This window comes from Kwoniella pini, chromosome 2 (genome assembly GCF_000512605.2).
Source record: "Kwoniella pini CBS 10737 chromosome 2, complete sequence".
Classification (NCBI taxonomy): Eukaryota; Fungi; Basidiomycota; class Tremellomycetes; order Tremellales; family Cryptococcaceae; genus Kwoniella; species Kwoniella pini.
Genome location: NC_091717.1, coordinates 499,362 through 519,302, shown reverse-complemented (window position 1 = coordinate 519,302; position 19,941 = coordinate 499,362). Strand labels below are relative to the sequence as shown.

The following is a 19,941-nucleotide window of genomic DNA, read 5'->3' as shown; positions in this document are numbered from 1 at the left end:
TCCACTTGTTTGAATCTTCCCTTCCTGGCCTTCGTGTTACTCGAATTTACTCCATATTTTCTCCTCAGTGCAATAAAGGATAGATATAATAGTGAAATCGACGTCCTGATATAGCGAAGGCTAGACAAGGGCTCGATTTTACGCATTGTCGTAGACGCTCCTAGGCTTTTTTGCCTCTCCAGATTTGTACAACCCAACGTGGAGCGAAACGAAGGTTCAATGATTCTTGGCCAGAGTGGACTACACTCTTAGACCACCTCTTGTGAAACATCGGGTGAGTTCGTTGATTCAAATACAAAGGACTGAAAATCTGTCAAATTCTGCCTATCCCACAAACAAATTTCAGCATATATAGATGCATACAACATGAAGTTTTGTTTCTGTAGTTTCAGTTTCTGAAGTGAGATTGAACACGAATATCCTCGTTTTGATAACAATCGGAGTGCGCAATCTTCTAAGCTTGGTCCACTTCTCGATCTAAGACAGCTTCTATCTCTTGAGCGACATCTCGTCTAGTACTTTCGTTGATCATACCTAGTAATCGGATTTGTGTTAATTCGCGACATCCAAATACGAGTGAAATACCCATATTCCTTGTGTTGTCGAAGACCCAAAGAGGAATAGCGAATCGACTCACCCCTAGCCGTCTCACTTATCTCTTTTATCAAATTTCCTAAATTCGGCGTCTCTTGTGCTCGAGCTTTCTCTGTGAATACAAGTTGAAAGTTAGCTATATACGGCTCGGTTGACCGCAAGCATTGAGGATCGCTTATGAGAGTCCTCATACCATTGTGAAGATATGATTCCAAATTCTCACCTTTAGCTAGGTCTTTCAAATCATCTACCCAGCCATTCTCCTCTAATTGTTCTCGTAGCAGCTTTTGTATCCTGACAAGGAGGATATATTAGCTGCACAGACTAAGCTAGCTCATAGGGTTATAAATTCGGCAAATAGATAGGAAAACCTACCTATCCCAATCACCTGTTTCCATCAATCTCTGCCTAATAGCGTTCAGAGTAGCTTCATCTGTACTTTCAGTTGTTGATACCATCCTCGTTATTCATGTGCGATTGAGAGTGCGGATCGCTATGTATGAGACACTCGTCGAAGGTTTGATTTTGAATGTTGTCAACAACTCATGAAAGAGTAGGTTCAAGCGTTTATTTACGAAAAGTGGAGGTTGATCGACTTGGTCAATCTAATTTCAATGCAGGTATTTCTTCTTCTTCTTTGACTCTCCAGATTATACCTCACATCGCTATATCTGTTATATTAAGGGTCGAGAGCGCTACACTCCTTGGACGATGTCCATTTTTACTCCTTTAGTAGCATATCAAGCACCTCTCACCCTTTTACTAATCATCTTCGGTCCATCCCTTCTACCTCGCCTAATCAACTTCTTTCGACGTAAACCACCTTCGTCAATTCCAAACAAAACTCAAACACCTCGACCATTGTCATTGAAACTTATATTAGGTATACATACAATATGGATGTTGAAACAATTAATTCTTCCGCCTTTTAACTTGTTCTCAAATGTACCTATATCAATATCCAATTCTCAACTTCGATATAATATTATAGGCCCTGAACAACCTAATTTAACACTTCATCCAATGATAGAACTTTTATTAACAAGATTAAAAATTATGGAAAATAGAATTTTATATTTGAAATTTGGTCATAATCCTTTAATTGAATGTGTATGGTGTCAATTCCCTTCAGATTATTTAATTTATAGTCTTCCTCAAATTTTGAGTTGGTATATCCTAGAAGCTTTTTTTATAGGTTCTTTAGGAATGAGTTGGATAAGTGGGATATCAGCATCAAATAGAGCTGAAAGGTGGAGAAGTATTTTTGGTTGGATGTTGGTTGGAGGTGCTATTTTAGAAGGCGGAGTGAAGTGGATTTGGGATTTGAGAGCTGTAGAAGGAGATGCATTGCATGTGAGTAATATTTTATGAGAAAAAATACACTTCATGACTACAGATATTCATAAAAATTTGGACTAATAATGTTCTGTATAGTTGGCTTCGACTATTCATACGATTCGATCAATATCTCTCTTACTCTTTCCTTTAATTTATACATTCCTCCCTATACCCCTAGATCCTATCTCGCCAAATATTCTTATACCGATAATATCAAATACAACTTCCACTTTACGATTGACTTCATTAGCAAGATCAGCTATACAAAGATCAGGTAAATTAAGAGAAATATGGTCTGATATAGGTAAGAGGGATGCAGAAAGAAATGAATTAGCAATGAGGGATGAAGATATAAGGGATCTTGTGAAGGAGCTACAATTGGATCAGAATAGTATGAAGCTTAGTGCGTCTCAATGGATACGAGATGGATGGAATGGGATGATTAGAATTGATTCGAACCCCAGACATGGGTTATGAAATGTATATTTGTAAAACTAAATATGCGGTCATGTATTATTTCGCATATCGCTCAGATGAAATCTCTCATCTTTGGATGTTGCAGTTTGGTGACAGGATATTAGCTTCACTATCTGTAAATATTGGCAGGTAGCAAAGCGGCTCTAATTTTCTACAACGATGAGCGAAATGAGACTGTGATGAGGTGATTAGGAGATTTGCTCTGTGTGTTTCTTGCTTTTTCTTTTGTACTCATGTATCCCACCTGAGCCTTCCACTAGTGAGGCTCGTATGATACGTATGCCCTTGCAGATAGCATTGAATCGGTTTTATCCAATATGCAAATACATTTCCTCCTACATCCAATGTACAGCACAATGATCTATGGATCTTCATAACCGCTTACTGCGCGACGAGGTCGATTTGGTACTAAAAAGGTGAGGCAGAAACATCAGCTGATTTCTTCACTAAGATATCACAGCTGACTGATACCTATTGCGCAGAGAAAAACTCACCTGGGAAAGTAGTTGGGATTCGTTCAGCTTGTTTATATCCAAATGATTTTCTAATTGGTGGAACGGTCAATACCATTATGGGACCTGGAGAGGATGAGCTCAAATGTCAGTATTAGTCTGTCATAGTCAAGCAATTGTTTCTAGTGACATTATGTCGGTTTCAGATGTACTCACCGGCAAATCCCATAGCGAGAGACCAAAAGATGACCGGAGACTCGTGAGCCATACGTTGCTGCGAAGAGTCAGACATCAGCTGTGCTATCTGCAGACAGTAGTGATTAGCTGAGACTCACCGCTTGCCTGTAAATTGTCGCCATTTTTGTCCTGTCTGATATGAATCTTGTGTCCTTGACGATGATATAGTTGTAAATGGAGGTCAATTATATGAATTCGACGAAACAGATTCGAGGGAAATGAATAGACAATTAACGGGATCAAAATGATATGTTACAACTTCTAATTACGTAACTCGAAAAAAGTTGAGAGCAAACTTTCAAATTTCTGAATATGAGATGTCCAGTTGGAATACCGCTGCTACCACTACTGCATTTCTCATGTCTCCCCTTTTATATATTTAACATTTAAGAATTAACAATCCAGATATATATCCCTAAATTGCCTGATATAGTGTATAATCAATATGGCAAAGGGTAAGAATCATGATCGAAAAGCCAATCCAGGCTTCGGAAAACAGAAGCTCAAGTCTGGATCGACTGGTGGGGAATTCAGTCTTAAAAAGGTGAAAGGTGAGTTGAAGGATCTCGAATTCATACCTTCCCATCTGCTTTATGTGCATCACGGCAGTAGCTGTGCATCCCAGAGAGATCATACGCTGATCATTGAATCTCATTCACAGGTGAAAATTTCTACCGAGATGCTAAAGCAGCTTCTCGAGTAAAGATGTTGAATGGTGGAAAAGCTGTCAGAGATAAAGATGGAAAAATTATCGAAGCTGCAGCTTTCCAAAAGACAGAAAAAGATGTCGAACCTGGAAGAGTCAAAGCTGATAGAAGGTGGTTTGGAAATACACGAGTCATCTCTCAAACTGCTCTTGATCATTTCAGAACAGCTTTAAAAGAGCAAAAATCAGATCCATACTCTGTTCTTTTGAGGAGAAACAAATTACCTATGGGTTTATTAGAAGATGAATCTGCAAATGGGGGTAAAGTAAGTTCATCTCACTCTATGATTCTCTCCCTCGTTACTCATGCTGATGAAATCTCGACCGCAGCGACCACATATCGTCGAGACTGAGCCTTTCTCAAATACCTTTGGACCTAAAGCTCAACGTAAGAGACCAAGACTCGATATAGGAAGTTTAGAAGAACTTGGTGAAGCTTCAAACGCTGCTGATGTAGCTGCTGTTGAGGGTGAAGCATCTCGTAAGTATCATTTTATTCGCTTCGTCCGCAATTTAATGGTCAATCGCTCATAGAATTTCTTTAGAAACCGGTACCGCCGATCTTGCAGACATATATCATCCAACAACTTCTACCGCAAGGGAACCGATTTATCAGAAGGGTACCTCGAGGCGTATCTGGGGAGAGTTATACAAAGTACTTGATTCTTCAGATGTTGTCATTCACGTTCTCGATGCTCGAGATCCCCTTGGTACGAGGTGTAAACCTGTCGTGGAGTACTTGAGGAAAGAAAAAGCCCATAAGCATTTGGTATATGTGCTGAATAAGGTCGATCTAGTTCCAACTTGGGTTACTGTGAGTGTTCCTTCCCTTTCTGTGGTTGACCTTGTCGTCGCCTCCCCGCCTCTATTTTTATGTATACATCACTGCCTTACTCCCTTCCATGCTACATCCCACATATTCCACACTCCAGTCAGGGCCATTCGCACTGTCTTTTTCGGAAGACTAATCATACGCGATTGGACCGTTACGAGAGTGGAAGAACGAGCGTCATGCCCCGATTTATACCCCACCTTGGGCACCCGTTTTGGGTTTGCTTATTTACGAGGCCAAAAAGTCGGTTGTCCGTTTTGGACACTGACGAGGGGTCAGGGGAAGACGATGGTTGACACGATTGAGTTGGGGTTTGAATGTGTCTCTTTTGACTGTTTATTCAATTTGAATCCCTTGGTTTGTTGTCAGACATTCTATCAAGCTTTCACCGGTTTACCCTTACCTGTCTATATAACGTTGTCGTTATGATTACGGCTGACGCGGTTGATATTCTGATAGGCTCGATGGGTTAAACATCTCTCATTATCAGCTCCTACAATCGCATTCCACGCCTCCATCAACAACTCTTTCGGTAAGGGTTCTCTCATTCAACTTCTTCGACAATTCTCAGTTCTTCATTCCGATAAGAAACAAATATCAATTGGTTTCATCGGATACCCAAACGTTGGTAAATCCAGTATAATCAACACTCTGAAGAAGAAGAAGGTCTGTACTGTCGCCCCTATACCCGGAGAGACGAAAGTCTGGCAATATATCACTTTGATGAGGAGGATCTATTTGATAGATTGTCCAGGTATTGTACCTGTTTCAGCGAAAGATAGTGATACCGACACGGTACTCAAAGGTGTAGTCAGAGTGGAAAATTTAGCTACTCCTGCTGAACATATTCCTCAACTCCTTGAACGTGTACGTGCAGAGTACATAGAAAGGACATATGGTTTAGAACATAAAGAAGGTGGATGGCATGGTGAATCCGGTGCAACTATATTACTTAGTGCCATAGCGAAAAAGTCGGGTAAATTACTCAAAGGTGGTGAACCAGATCAAGAATCAGCTGCTAAGATGGTATTGAATGACTGGATTAGGGGTAAAATCCCATTCTTCGTACCTCCTCCAGCTAAAGAACAACCTACTGAAGGTACTTCCGAAGAAGTGGTTAATTCAGCACAAGCTCAAGAAGATAAAGAAACACAAGAAATGTTGGAAGAACAAGAAAGGTCACTTGGAAAGATATTAGGTGAAAAACGAGTTAAGGGTGTTGATCAAACCATCAGTAAAATCGTTACTATGCCTAAATTTATTGGTGAAGATGCAAGACGATACAAAGAAGAGGAAGGTAAAGATGTCGACATGGCTGACTTACCTGAAGATGCCGAAGAGGAGGATGAAGAAGAGGATGGAGATGCAGAGGAGGGAGAGGAACTGGCCTGGGATGATATTTTCCCTGGAAATGCTGGACCTTCTAAATTTGCAGACTTACCTGTAGATGAAGAAGACGAGAACAATGATGAGGAGGACGAAGACGAAGACGAGGATGAAGACGAAGAAGATGATGATGAGGAAGAAGATGACGATGATGATGAGGAAGTAGTCATTGATCTTTCGGATCCATCAAGCAAGAAAGCAGGAAAGCGAAAAGGTGAACGACTATTTTGGAATTTTGACTATCAATCGTTTTGCTGACTTTCCGCCTTGTTCCTTAGCTGTCGAATTTGAAGATGAAGAATCTACACCAGCTAAGAAGGAAAAGAGAATGACAACCAACAAAAAGAAAACCGAAAACTTCTATACTCACGCTAATGTCAAAAACAGGAATAGAGAGAAGAAGATTCCTAAGAACCCTCATAAGCGATATAGAGAGGATGAGGAGCCAACAGGAAAAAAACGTCCCAAGAGTAAGAAGTATTAGGTGATTTTGACTGTTTTTTTTGGATATCTGCATATACTCTTTTAATAGACCTGTGTATGTAATATAGTGTATTACCTATCCTACGATATCTGATTTAGATATCAAATACTATCCTATCTTATCTAAACGAGATAATATACTTTGAATATTGCACATTCAAGCTTCTATGAATTGTTCTTTTTTTAACCCTTTTCTTATTTCCCTTTTAAGGTAATTTCGGAAATATACCCGATATTGAATAATCCGCTTGTCAAGGTAATTTGTAATGATTAATTAGGATTTATATTTTGAATATTCGTAATCCAGGGTTTGATTTAGTATCAAAGGGATTTGTAATTACCCTTTTGTTTATGATTTATCCTAATACCCTACTTAATGATAATATAATGACGGATTCGGATTATTCACACCCCCATATCATCAATCATCATTTTACATTCCTTCCTTTTGTATTTTAATCTTATCTCAATCACAAAATAATCTTTAAAGACTTAGTATGATAGTTCGTTGTACCCCCTGGGGTCTTTATTAGATTCATTCAGAAGTATATCCTCGAGATCAATTAGTCTCAAGATTTACGCACTTATCTTATCTTTACTTAAGAAAGTGAAATTACATCATATATCATATCAATAACAAACGAACGTTCGTACTTCACTATATATATTCACATCAACAACAGACAGTGAATTTAGTTATTCGAGCGATATATTCAATCATACAGCCAATATTCATACCCTTATATAAACAACAAAGGTCATTTACTCTCACTTATCGCCTACCCCATATCCCGCTTAAGTAATCCTTTCATCAGCATCTATTGTCAAATTCATCCGTTACCAACACGCATACTTCAACAATCGATAATTGACGAAGTGCAAAGTAGAAACCAAACAAGATGAAGTATTTAGACTACCCAATATTAAATGAACTCTCAGCTTCATTATCTTCAGACGGAGATAGTGATTTGAGAGTACATGCCAGATTCGAAGCGTATTCTGTCAAGCCTGTTGGCAAAGAGAAGAGGGCTTTTAAGGAAAGGGAAGAAGCATACATGTCAGAACAAGAAGGTATGGAAGAGTGAGTCAGAGTCTGAGAGCGATGTAGTCAAGCGCTGCGCTGATTTGAGTCATTCTCTTCGAATTGAAGGATGAGCTTTTCTCCGGAGATGAGGGAAGCGGGTTTGGCTAGTTGTTTTGGAAGATTGGACGAGAAGGAGTCAAGGTGAGAGTCAATTTCTCTATCCCAGAAGATTGCGTATGAGGTTGCTTTTGATCCCCGCATACCCGGATGCCTCATGCAGGCCTGTTCCTCACTGCTTATGTTTTCATTTAATCTCCGTCTTCCTCGCTACCATATCTCCGGCATCCCTCTCATCCATTCTCTCCTCAAGGCTTCTGACCGCAATTCACGGCCAGGCTGACCCTTATCCGTTGACAGGAAAGTTCACTTCTTACTGGTCTCAACACTGAATGCCGCTTTCCCGGATCACGACTTTACCTCACTGCGACCGGATCATTTCACCAGAGAAAGATCTGCAGCTCAAGTCCTGTCACAACTCAACGGTACCCTGCTCGGCTCCTCTGGCCTTGGTACCACTCCGTAGGTATCATAACAACACAGAAGAACCCCTGGACTGACGTTTTCTTGCTTAGCGTCGTCCTCTCTCAATTAGCTTCATACAACCCTTCATCAAATATCAGAAGCTCTCCTAGTCAATCACCAGCAAATTCGTCACCTAATCTTGGCCCAACTGTTCCAAATCACGACTTATATCGAATATTGAATGATGTCTTACCGATGGAAGATGCCGAAGTGTATTCGTGGTTCCCCGAACCGGAGTATGATCCCCATATCGATACTTCCCTTATCCCTTCTGACGACGAGGATGAAGATTTTCTTCCAGCACAAAATGAGGACGACATACAAATGGATATGGACGATGCTGATCCTTCATGGGGAGCAGGAGGTATGGACATGGATGTCGAGCCTCTACAGACTGATAACAGCGCATTATCAGCACCAATGATGCGGCAGAATTCGACTTCTGGTGGAGGCGTTGTCGCGTCTTCTGCCAGAAGAAGTAGCGAGACTGCTATACAAAATGACTGGGATACAGGGCGAGAGAGAAAGGTCGCGGGTCTACTGTGGAGCGCAAATTACTTCTTCTATAGCAAGTGAGTGTCGTCTCTCTGTTTCCAGTTGTGAAGCATTTTGGCCTTGCCTTGACTGATGAACTGCGCAAAAACAGGCGACAAAAACGTGTCCTATTTTTGACTTGTTGGTGCCGAAATCGACCGTTACACCCAGTCAAACATATCGAATCAGCATTCCCAGTACAAATCTCTGCCTCATTCTCCTCCCCAACATCATCTTTCGAGCATCTTGTACCGCTGAATAATGGAGGTACTATAAGATCCAATAGGTACAATCATCATACTCATCATCGTAAACCGAAATCATCTCTACGAACTATATCATCATCAATAAAAGGTGATGCGACTTCCTCAACTATCCCGATCAGAGGAATGGAACGACCTGCGTTACATCAACAACCTGCCACACCTCGTTCGCATAGATTAGCCAGTTCTGCTCCTGGTGCCAGTAGTTTTGGCAATGGTACCAAGAGTCCAATGACTAAAATGATGGCTGGTGGATTCAAACCTCGTCAAACTCCGGCAAGAGTCGCTCTTAATGCTAATTCGAATAAACCTAAAGAGGTGATCGATGTTGATTCTCTACCTGATATCAACAGTAGAACGAGGGAAAGGAGTGGATCAACAACACCTGGCCCAAGTACTGGGTCGACTAGTGCTTTGACAGCTGGTTTGAGAAATAATATACAAGGTATAGGAGGAGATAAAGGTAAAAGAGTGAAAGTTTAGGGAAAAAATATGAGCGGGTCTCGAAATATGAGGAAGGCGGAATTGGAGACGACGGGAGGAGAAGTGAGCCGCAGCTAAAGCATATCATCATATATCATCTTGTCAATTTGTAATATCCCGTTTGTTCTGTTTTTGCGTTTGACTTTAATCAATGTATATATACACTTGTCGTTAGTTTACTTTTTATCGATAGCTTTATTCTGTCTTTTCGAGTCAAATATAAGCCTTTTTGGGCATATTTTAGATACGTCAATTGGAATGACCCCTCATTGAGGAGATAACTTTCATATCGATGTATTTATTTAAATCTGTCCTTTTCTGTTATGCGCTGTTGCACAAGGAGTGGAATTGAATTCATCGATATTCACAAATGGTAGCCGCAAATGGTAAATGGTGTCATTGATACGTTTGGTGCAATTCGGAATACGCGATTTGAGATAGCCGAGATGTCCGCATAATTAATTGCTGACTCATAATGTTGAATCGAATTTATCGAATGATGAACAGTGTAGGATTTTAATTACTTCAAATTGAATACATATAACTCGCATTCGTGTTACTTACGAGTAAGGATTGGATTAAAAATCAAAATTCAACTGGGTATCAAGTTTTCAGGAATTTATTCTTATAGAAATGTCACAACCTTTATATCCTATTCCTCCATTTACAGCTGAAACAGCACATCAGTGAGTAATTAAAATTATATATAATTTTTTAAAAACAGAAAAATTTGATAGATTGATTAATTATTTTGAAATTTGGATTTAGGAAAGTAAAAGCAGCACAAGATAAATGGAGTAAGTAATATATTTATTAAAATATCATTCAATTTAAAAATTAGGATAATATTAAATTCCAATTGATTTTCTTTTTTGATAGATACAAAAAATCCTAAATTAATTTCACCTGCTTATACACCTAATTCAATTTGGAGAAATAGAGATAAATTTTTTAAAGGTACAAATGAAATTGAAATTTTTTTAGAAAATAAATGGAAATTAGAAAAAAATTATAAATTGAGAAAAGAATTATTCGCTTTTAAAGATGATAGAATGTCAGTTATTATTTTAAATGTCATTTTATTCTAGATACTAATTTTCTTTTTGTCTTATAAACAAACAATAGAGCAGTTGAATTTTGGTATGAATATAGTGAAACGGATGATTTAAATTCACAATGGTATAGAACATATGGAATTGAACATTGGGTAAGTAAAAATAATATATTCTTATTATTATATATATATATATATATGACAATAATCCTTTTTTATAGGTATTTGAAAAAGATGGTAGAATGAAATCTCGTCAAATGAGTGGAAATACTATAACAATAAAAAATGAAGAAAGATGGTTCAAAGATGATATTGATGTTAATGTAAGTTTTTATTCATTCTTGTCAATCTATTTGAATTGCTTGCTCATTCATTCTCATCATTTAGGAAGGAGAAGTTCCACGAGGACATATTTCTGAAAAATCATAGATTATGATCTTATTTCAAAATCAAAGCCCGGCTTTTACTTGAATAGAGTGATTTATGCATTGGACAAAATGACCGAGGCTATGGCTTCGGAAACCCGCAATATGATATACCATTTCCTTGTATTTCTACTTATATAGTACAACAGTTGCAAACCAATTACTCGTCAGTCTTCAATTTCTTGACAGCGGGTAATTCACCGTTACCATTAGCGTGTTTGGCATCTAAGATAGATCGTCTGGTGAGAGAAGCTTTGTTGAGCACATCAAGCATGTCGACAGACATTTCCCAATCAACACAGGCTGAACCAAATTGTCAGCTTATCTCTTTTCACGGTTCATAGCTGAGTGTTGACGAGCTGACTTACCATCAGTGATGGATACACCGTATTCCAATTGATCCCTTGGCTTATCTGAGCTTTGTTTACCGCCTTTCAAATTACTCTCGAACCTGATTACATTGCAAAGTCAGCTACTGTTTTCTGTTATCCAAGGTTGTACGCAGAAATGGTCGATGCGCTTTAGTCGCTCATTCTGACGTGACTAGCCATGTCCGACGCATTGTAGGGCTGTATAACACGTGAAATCAATACGGGCACTCCACTCACATGATACCGGTGATACCTTCTTCTCCTGCAGCAATTTGAGCAGCAACGTCAGCCGCTACTTTAGGTTGATTCAAGTGGTTTTTCGATGAGTTTCCGTGCGAACAATCAACCATGATTGATGCAAAGTTATCTGGGGTTTTAGTTCTCATAGTTGTTAAAGCTTTTTGAACATGTTCGGAGCTAGATAAACAATCGGTGGGATCAGCATTTATCGTTAATCCGCCCTTTCCGACTAGCTAACGAAGCGACCAATTATAGTGTTACACCTTTTATACTCACGCGTAATTGGGTCCATGTGTACCACCTCTTAAGATGACATGGCAGTCCGCATTCCCTGAAGTCTTAACTATACTAGCCATACCTTGAGAGTTGATACCCATGAAGTTATGAGGATGAGATGCAGATTGCATAGCGTCGATAGCTACTCCGACTGAACCGTCTGTACCGTTCTTGAAACCTATAGGGAAAGAAGCACCTGACGCGAGTTCTCGATGTAGTTGGGATTCTGTGGTTCGGGCACCGATAGCTCCCCACGTTATCAAGTCCGCAATGAATTGAGGGCTGTGGGTGGTTCGATCAGGGTGGATGATGAAGGATCCAAGTTTGAGAGTAGAAAGAAATCGAATAAATGCAGTGAATGGGGATAGTGTCAGAGATGGAAGTGCGTATCAGTCAGCTTGATGAAAGTTCAAGAAGTGCGATATTTGACCTACCTGATGGTATCAAGCAATTCACAACCAACAGGCATACCCATCTCGTTAATATCACACAACAGTTGTCTAGCAATTCTAAGACCTTTGTTGATAGAGAAAGAGTTGTTGATATCTGGGTCATTTATTAAACCCTTCCATCCTACTGTTGTTCTTGGTTTTTCGCTGAATATCATAATTTGTTAGCCTTTGCCTCTCAAGTACGAATTTCTAGCCTCCATTGAACAAAGCAGTTGATCCCATTGTCTTTGTTACATTACGAAATCCAGCAACCTTTCGCTCGCTTCTCGCATGAATCTCCACATAAATCATTTCAAGCTAAACTCACAAGTAAACTCTCATAACCACTTCCAGTCCGGGCCATCTACCTTCTTGTACACCTTTTCTTAATCTTGAAGCGTATTCTTTGGCTTGATCAACATCATGTATACTACATGGACCAACAATTACCAATAACCTCGATAATGGGTCTGTTCCTTGAACAATTGATGCTGCTGTTCGTCTAGCAGCGGAAATGGTCTTGTTCGCTACAGTAGGTACTGGAAGATCATGTCGAAGTAAAGCAGGAGGGATCAATGGATCGTACTATACGAACAAACAGTTGAGATGAGGGAAGTCAGCCGAGGGGTCGGAGGTAGAGGTATACAAATATAAACAGAAGTTGTAAGAGCTGAACTCACACCTGTGACTTTTCGATCATCTAAAGGTCTATTCCTATCTGGGGAAGGTGTTCCGTGAGACATTGTGATGATTTGATGATCGATTGATGAAATTGGAGATGTTATGCAATGGTTATTCTGTCAAACACGTTACTCAAATATGTCCTATGCTTTCATGATAATGGAATTGTATAAGTGTATTTTTCAATGAACAAATTAAACGTTGTTCATTCCGACTCAGAAAAAATAGTCAGATCAGGCACTACCGCCGGAATATTGCGGGGTAATCAAATGATAATGCCACGTCATTCAAGATACTTATCATCATCATTGGTTCCAGCGGGCTCCTTGACAATGACAGTCAACAATTAAAGATATATGAAATACTGAATAATTGCTTCTACATATACAGCTTTCCCTCTGCTTCGTCACAGGGTCAACATCTCACATACATAGACAAAATGTCCGACGCAGCCTCTCGAGCTGCTGCTAGAAAAGCGAAGATTCTTGCAAGAGGAAATACGGGTTTAGCTAAATTAGCTCAATCCGCAAGGGGAGATGAAGCTCAGGCGTTATATGCTGATGATTGTGAGTATACTTCGTCCAGTACCTTAATTGTCCTTGCAAGAAGAGTCTCCCGTGCTTGTAGCCCCAAATTGTCTCGTATATCGTTTGAGCAGCGCTAAATCGATGGACATTTAGTCAAACCATCTCCTTCATCTACGCCGACAACTGAAGCTCCCCCACCTATACAATCTTCCACGTCAACCTCGACATCTTCTTCCAGAAACACCAACTCAACATGGCCACCTGAACCTAATACTTCCGTACCACAAAACAGGGCAACTCAAAGTCAAGGTAACCCGAATTTGACAGCAGAACAACAAGCAATGTCAGCTCAATTAGAAGCTATGATGTCAATGTTTGGTGGAGGTGGTGGACAAGGTAATTCAAATGGAGAAATGCCAGATATGTCAAAATTATTATCACAAATGATGGGTGGTGGTATAGGTCCAGGTGGATTAGGTGGAGATTCACAAAGATTATTAGGTGATTTAGATGATCCAGCAGGATTAGGAGGATTTCCTATGAATGATAATTTAGGTGGAATTCCACCAAATTTATTCGGAAATGGAAGTGATAATCAAGATATACCATTTCCTTTTCCAAGTATGGGAGGTTTAGGAGGTTTTGGTGTTTCACAAAAAAAAAGTAAAAGTGAAAAATATTTTCCATTAATACATTTTTTATCAATTATTTTATTATCATTATTTACAATATTATGGTGGGAACCTAAAATTAAATCTGAAACAAGTTTAATTAATGCTATTGAAGGTAATTGGTCTTCTAGATGGAGTAGTTTAAATGGTAAATCTTTTGGAAAATTTGGTAATGTTGAAATTGTTGTATGTGTTTTTTTTTCTTTTTTCTCTTTTTTTCTTTTATTAGCGAGTCGATCATGTTTATCTAATAATTGATTTCATTTTAGCCTATATTTTGGGCTTGGACAACTTTAGAATTAATTTTACAAACTAGCAGATTCATGATTTTCAAGGTGAGTTTCTTCATTATGAAAGAATTTTATTTTTGAAATTTGGAATTCTAATTATGATCTTCAATTTATATAGTCCCCTCCACCACCTCATTCTTTAATTTCAAATTTCCTTCCTCTTCTTCCTCCTAAAATCTCTAAACCTATTATAACTGGATCAAGATATTTATCTTTACTTTCACAAACATATAAAGACGGTTGTTTATTAGTTTTCACTTTAGGTATGACAGTTGTGTTATCTCAATTTCTTAACGGTGGTAAATTATTCTAGAATAATTATGTATAATGCATTTTTAGATCAAATTCAAATTCAAACTTCAAGCAAAACATGTTTTTACAGAATTCAAAAATACTAAAATTAAGTTAATGCTTGAATTGATATATCAAGAAAACAATTAATAAACCAAACCCTTGAATATACTAATACTGAATATACTAATACTGAATTGAATTTTACAAATTCAAATTCAAATTCAAACCTTAATTGTCCTTTTATTTAATCTAACAATAATGAATCAATTTCACCTTGGATTTGTTTTTATTTTTATTTTGGTTTTTCTTTTTCTTTTCCTTTTAAATAATTTAAAGAAGGATCAATAATAGCTAATAATTGATGAAATTTATTTAATTCAATTAATTCATTTTCTGATAATTTATTTTTATCATTTATTAACCAAATAATTGGAATTTTAATAATTAATTCAATTGGATAAATTAAACCTTTTAAATTATAATTTAAATTTTCTGTAAAATATTTATTATTATTATCATTATTAATTAATTCTAATTTTTTTGATAAATTAGGTTTTAAATAAGAAGATCTTTCTGTTAATATCATATCATCAATTTTATCAATTTTTATTGGAATTGAACAATTAAATGGTAATCTTGAATATCCTGGTAATAATTCTTTAACTTTATTTAAAATTGATAAATCAGATTGAAGTGATATTCTTCTTCTTTCTTCCATTTTTCCTGAATCACCCGCCGGTGGGGTTGAGGTTTTTTGAATTTTCATTAAATTTGATAATTCATCTAAAGCTTTTCTTGTATTTCCATTCAAATCTTTTCTTCTCTGATCGTGATATCTATATACCGTTAATCCTTCACTAAAAATAATGGTGATAAATCCAATAGCTATACTCAATCCTCCGATTGTCCATTCGTTTCTGCTCAGCAGCACTAATCCGTATAAAAAGGGTTGAAGCGCCAGTGTCCATCCAAATCTCCTAATTGTCCATAAGGAAAGAAGTATACCTGAATATTCACTTGATGTATCGACAAGTACGTAATCTACCATATACCGATTTGCCACAAAAGATAGGTAAAGTAATATCAGAATTGGAATGACCAATAGAGGAAAGATGAACAGCAGTGTGGAAGCGTAAAATACCGCCAAGAGGCAGGGTGTCAACCCAACAGCTGGATTGTAAGAGGAGGCGACAACACTGAGATATGGTCAACGAACACGGTCTACTATATACACCGGAGCAGGAAATGACACGTACGTCGGAATTTCTGCCTTGGCGTGATAGCTTTCTTCCGGCTCTTGAGGTACCTGAGCAGGCGAGGAAATTGAAGAAGATATAATGCAGGCAAGATGAAAGCAAGATTAAGTAGAAGAACAAAGGTAAACCAAGCTGATCATCATGATATGTGAAAAGATCAGCTGTATTACTCTACAAGATGGCAGTGCAGAGATTGGCAGCTTACTAGAGAATATAGCGCCATCACCGACCACTCTAGCCTTTTGTACATTGGTAGTGAAGCCTTGTACAGCGAATTCCAGGGAAGCGACCAATATTGTCCAGATCACCACAACAAGCAGCTACTGATCACCTTGTCAGCTATTTCTCCGGGGCGCAAGAGTTTTCGCAAGCTGACTTACCAATAGGTAAAATACAGCCTTGTACGCTAACGACCTTTGGCGGCTCCGAGAGATATATCTCACGTCTTTCGAAAATTCTACCAAGTTATGAGTTGAATCCCTATATTCAGTCGTTCGCTTGATCAGTCACTCACCGTCGGTAAAATACACAATAGCCACAACGACTAATGTCAGAAAGATTGCTGGGACCAGACCTTCTACCACTCCTGAACCAAGTCCATCGCTCTTTGCTAGAGGCTTCATAAGACCTAGATAATGGTCAAATCCCGGCGCCGTACCAACTGTCAAACCGAGGACAGGTATCACTGAGTTGGTTCGTCAACGGGCAACCCATCATATCGTAGAGATCAGCTAGGAAACCGAATGACTCACAAATTATACCCAATACCATTGCCAGAATTGTGACCTTGGCCCAAAACTGCTTCTCATTCGTCTGATATACCCCATTGTGCCATAGGAAATCTTCTCTTGTAAACCCCTCTATAATCTCAGCATGAGGCAACCACCTAACTCCCTTGCCAACTATCACCCAACCCACAAGATTCGAGTTTGTTGTAGCTATCTCCGCAAACTTTCTTCGTTGTAATTCGTCGATCTCTCTGTTCATTTCCTTAAACGTAGCGCGACATCGCCTTATCGTCGCATAATGGTCTGCCAGACGAGAATGGCTGGCATCACCATTGCGAATGACTGATACTCTATGCGATGACCTTGTAGGTATTTGTGACCTTTCGTTGGGGCTTGTAGGCTTTAGAAGAATTGGATTTACCGACAAGGGATCCTCAGGAGTACTCTCCGGTGTGACTCCAAGAGGAGAAGTCTCTTCAGATTGTGGACTCGGATCAGGAACCCATTCTCCAGCAGGATCCATCTTAATTCTTTGTCCTATATCAAATCTTCCGCCATACATTGCCGAATCTCGATTGATCTCCTTGAATCTTGAGTCGGGTGGTTCGCCTTGCATTTCACCTAGATTTGGAGGCATAGGGACATCAAGGCGTTCGCGCGATTGAGGTTGAGTCGCCGTTGGAATTCTGTAGAATCTCTTGGGAGCAAGGAAATCGTCTGGCGGAGTTTGGCGAGTGGGGGATGAGTTGTGCGCCGATTGATTGGCAGGATCATTCTTTGCAGTAAAGTCAGTGTCGGTGAATGCGTGGTCGTGGTGGCAGGATACTCACCTTATTCCAGTCAAGGGCTTCAAGTATTCCACCACTCGTCGTTCTATGAGTAAGCTGAAAGGAGGAAACGTAACTGGTCTCCGCCACTTCCAACTCCATCAATGCTTCTTCGCGTTCTTTCACCTTATTTCTAAGCTCGGTGGTATCACTGAAAACCTCAAAATCAGTGGCCTAATATTTTACAACTTCAAATCCGCGTGATCGACTCCATATTACTCACGGTATAGCAAACACGCCTACGATTTCGATCTCCTTCTCATTGCCTCCTTTCATTTTCGCCGAGTAGTCTTTCAGCAAATTCCTCACTCCTTCTTCGGTCATTCCTTTCCACCCAGGCGCGTCGTTGGCACGTATGTATACCATTTCCATCTTTTGACAAATCTTATTGTCGAAATCCGTTTTTCGCCGTATCAGTCCAGCATAAGTTCGAGCTATTACGAATAAGCCTCCTCCACAGGCCAATACAGCCAAAATCACCAGTATGATTATCAACCTTATTCTAGCGTTTGATATGGCAGGTGATATTGTTGAAGTGAGCGATCTCGTTTCTAACATTTGCAGTAAGGTATGAGAAGTAGCAGAAGAATCTGGACTTGGGTCAAGAGCGTTGAGTAAAGGCAAAAGTGAGAAATCGGTCAAAGTACCCAATCTACCACGTTGCGAATTGGTTGGGGAAGTTTCACTCAGACATGGTACACCAACTAGCAGGAGAGGCAAGATCGCTGCTAATGCCAGAATGGATAGCATTCCTGCCAATTTAAGCCCCGCAAATAGGACAGACAAGGAACCTGAACCTTCCGTCCAGCTCTGCGAGGGGTGTGAAAATGGAAGGAGAAATGCGAGGATCGTCCATTTTGGCGGCCGAGATCTATAAAACCTCGCATGATGATGAGCCTTCTCGGCATATGGAGAACGGAATGGCGAATGGACTTACTCTGAAGGGATGGCCCAAGTTCGAGGCGCATATATGCCTGGTAGTTTCTTACGAAGTACTGCCCACAATATCCACAGTAGGGTACCAAGAATCACACCTGAACCCAAACCTGCTACTACTCCCCAGCCTTGCCAATCCCAACCTCCAGCACAAGTGTTTATCGAGCTTGGATCAGTAATCGCACTAGCTGGGGAAGTAGTCGTACTTGAGGGTATGATGGACAATGAAGTTGTTGCTGAAACAGTGGCGAGTGGGCTGGAGGTTGATAAGGGTATATTTGTGGTTCTAGTAATGGTTGAAACGAATGTCCTTCCATTCGATATATATGTCGATAATGTTTCCGTAGTGATGATCCGACCGTTTGTGAGACTAGAAGTAGCTGATATTTCTGAAGACAATATCGCTGCGCAAGCAGGAACATTTTGATATATACTTGTAGGAGGTTGAACAGGTCCAGTTGAAGCTGCTTTATCGAATGATGATCTATCAGAAGTGAAAAATGAAGCGGTATACCATTCTGATTCCCATGAGAGAATTTCATCTCCACATAAATAGAAATGTCGTTTATTTTGGTAATTCGATTGCTCTGAAGTTCGAAGTAAAGGTGGTGTGGTTATTATAGGATTGTATATTGACGTAGTTGTCATCTTCGACCAGTCCGTCTTTTCTGTATTTCAATAGTATCTTGTATAATTCGATGAATGAGTGCGTTAAGTCAGATTTTATTTGATTTCTAACGTGCTTGTTTTACGTCGTCAAGCATGTGTGAAATCAATGGTGATGTAAACAAGGAGGCGACGTATGGTCAGTTATGTTTCGATATTCCGCATTACCGCTGTTTGACAGCTTGATTGACCATCTTGAGCAAACACGATGATTCGGCAGCTATGTTAATCACAAAACCAAAATGAACCATGGAATAACGATCGACGAATAGTTACCCAGATGATCAATGATTTGTTAGAGGAAGATTTTGAACAGAATCCAAAAGGGGATCAAGACGAAAGGATGAGATCAAATTTCAAAACACTATAAAACGGCGCACAGATCATACGCAAATGATAGGCACGACCAAACAACGCATTGATCACCATGGATTTGATAATGACAGGATATCATTCTGGTGATGTTAGTAAATTCATAAATCGTAATTAGCTTTCTAATATTCTGGAGTCAGGTCTTCTTCATTCGCTTATTAGCAGAACCAGCTTGAATTGAACGAGTGTTAAGTGGTCAAAGTGAACTCTCTTCGTAAATACTAAGGCATGAAACATCACTACGAAACGCTCGGATCTGTTGAATGTCAGTGGCATCTTATTGTTCGTTCGGTATTCAGGCACATCCATTTACGATTCGATCGTAAATATGTTCCAGACAATTGATGTAGTGCAAACAACCTGTACATGTTACTGAAATGCATGCATGCAATCGATAAAAAGGATATACAAATATGAAATGCTAAAGAAATATGACATCTACAAATACAATCTACGTTATAATTCGAAATTAGCATATACCATCTTATACAAATAATTTGAGAAA

At 39.2% G+C, this 19,941-nt stretch overlaps 10 protein-coding genes across 10 annotated transcripts; 5 read left to right on the top strand and 5 right to left on the bottom strand.

The window, feature by feature from the left end:
* Positions 1–454: 454 nt before the first annotated feature.
* I206_101520 (transcription and mRNA export factor SUS1) lies at positions 455–1,052 on the bottom strand (the record flags this gene model as incomplete). The annotated part of the gene is made up of 4 exons (XM_019158211.1): positions 455–534; positions 638–706; positions 818–888; positions 970–1,052. 4 exons carry the CDS (start codon positions 1,050–1,052, stop codon positions 455–457), a joined length of 303 nt encoding a protein of 100 aa, XP_019008824.1.
* Positions 1,053–1,305: 253 nt separating this feature from the next.
* Positions 1,306–2,409, top strand: I206_101519 (uncharacterized protein; the record flags this gene model as incomplete). Its single annotated transcript, XM_019158212.1, has 2 exons — positions 1,306–1,947; positions 2,029–2,409. 2 exons carry the CDS (start codon positions 1,306–1,308, stop codon positions 2,407–2,409), a joined length of 1,023 nt encoding a protein of 340 aa, XP_019008825.1.
* Positions 2,410–2,770: 361 nt separating this feature from the next.
* On the bottom strand, positions 2,771–3,220 carry I206_101518 (uncharacterized protein; the record flags this gene model as incomplete). Its single annotated transcript, XM_019158213.1, has 4 exons — positions 2,771–2,817; positions 2,904–2,987; positions 3,078–3,135; positions 3,197–3,220. 4 exons carry the CDS (start codon positions 3,218–3,220, stop codon positions 2,771–2,773), a joined length of 213 nt encoding a protein of 70 aa, XP_019008826.1.
* Positions 3,221–3,543: 323 nt separating this feature from the next.
* I206_101517 (nucleolar GTP-binding protein 2) lies at positions 3,544–6,506 on the top strand (the record flags this gene model as incomplete). Its single annotated transcript, XM_019158214.1, has 6 exons — positions 3,544–3,649; positions 3,760–4,070; positions 4,135–4,285; positions 4,350–4,618; positions 5,096–6,236; positions 6,301–6,506. The coding sequence occupies 6 exons, from the start codon at positions 3,544–3,546 to the stop codon at positions 6,504–6,506; spliced, it is 2,184 nt and encodes a 727-aa protein (XP_019008827.1).
* Positions 6,507–7,404: 898 nt separating this feature from the next.
* Positions 7,405–9,391, top strand: I206_101516 (uncharacterized protein; the record flags this gene model as incomplete). Its single annotated transcript, XM_070202402.1, has 5 exons — positions 7,405–7,586; positions 7,656–7,730; positions 7,947–8,108; positions 8,162–8,683; positions 8,758–9,391. The coding sequence occupies 5 exons, from the start codon at positions 7,405–7,407 to the stop codon at positions 9,389–9,391; spliced, it is 1,575 nt and encodes a 524-aa protein (XP_070058503.1).
* Positions 9,392–10,024: 633 nt separating this feature from the next.
* I206_101515 (uncharacterized protein) lies at positions 10,025–10,874 on the top strand (the record flags this gene model as incomplete). The annotated part of the gene is made up of 6 exons (XM_019158216.1): positions 10,025–10,077; positions 10,160–10,188; positions 10,271–10,445; positions 10,517–10,598; positions 10,667–10,768; positions 10,833–10,874. The coding sequence occupies 6 exons, from the start codon at positions 10,025–10,027 to the stop codon at positions 10,872–10,874; spliced, it is 483 nt and encodes a 160-aa protein (XP_019008829.1).
* A 156-nt stretch (positions 10,875–11,030) lies between these two features.
* I206_101514 (3-deoxy-7-phosphoheptulonate synthase) lies at positions 11,031–12,931 on the bottom strand (the record flags this gene model as incomplete). The annotated part of the gene is made up of 7 exons (XM_019158217.1): positions 11,031–11,173; positions 11,239–11,321; positions 11,479–11,658; positions 11,758–12,039; positions 12,192–12,353; positions 12,517–12,773; positions 12,869–12,931. The coding sequence occupies 7 exons, from the start codon at positions 12,929–12,931 to the stop codon at positions 11,031–11,033; spliced, it is 1,170 nt and encodes a 389-aa protein (XP_019008830.1).
* A 377-nt stretch (positions 12,932–13,308) lies between these two features.
* On the top strand, positions 13,309–14,670 carry I206_101513 (uncharacterized protein; the record flags this gene model as incomplete). The annotated part of the gene is made up of 4 exons (XM_019158218.1): positions 13,309–13,435; positions 13,550–14,253; positions 14,337–14,402; positions 14,476–14,670. 4 exons carry the CDS (start codon positions 13,309–13,311, stop codon positions 14,668–14,670), a joined length of 1,092 nt encoding a protein of 363 aa, XP_019008831.1.
* A 273-nt stretch (positions 14,671–14,943) lies between these two features.
* I206_101512 (uncharacterized protein) lies at positions 14,944–15,699 on the bottom strand (the record flags this gene model as incomplete). The annotated part of the gene is made up of 1 exon (XM_070202401.1): positions 14,944–15,699. The coding sequence occupies one exon, from the start codon at positions 15,697–15,699 to the stop codon at positions 14,944–14,946; it is 756 nt and encodes a 251-aa protein (XP_070058502.1).
* A 110-nt stretch (positions 15,700–15,809) lies between these two features.
* Positions 15,810–19,046, bottom strand: I206_101511 (uncharacterized protein; the record flags this gene model as incomplete). The annotated part of the gene is made up of 9 exons (XM_070202400.1): positions 15,810–15,847; positions 15,908–16,039; positions 16,113–16,227; positions 16,288–16,364; positions 16,422–16,592; positions 16,660–17,410; positions 17,466–17,613; positions 17,686–18,333; positions 18,400–19,046. The coding sequence occupies 9 exons, from the start codon at positions 19,044–19,046 to the stop codon at positions 15,810–15,812; spliced, it is 2,727 nt and encodes a 908-aa protein (XP_070058501.1).
* Positions 19,047–19,941: the final 895 nt, after the last annotated feature.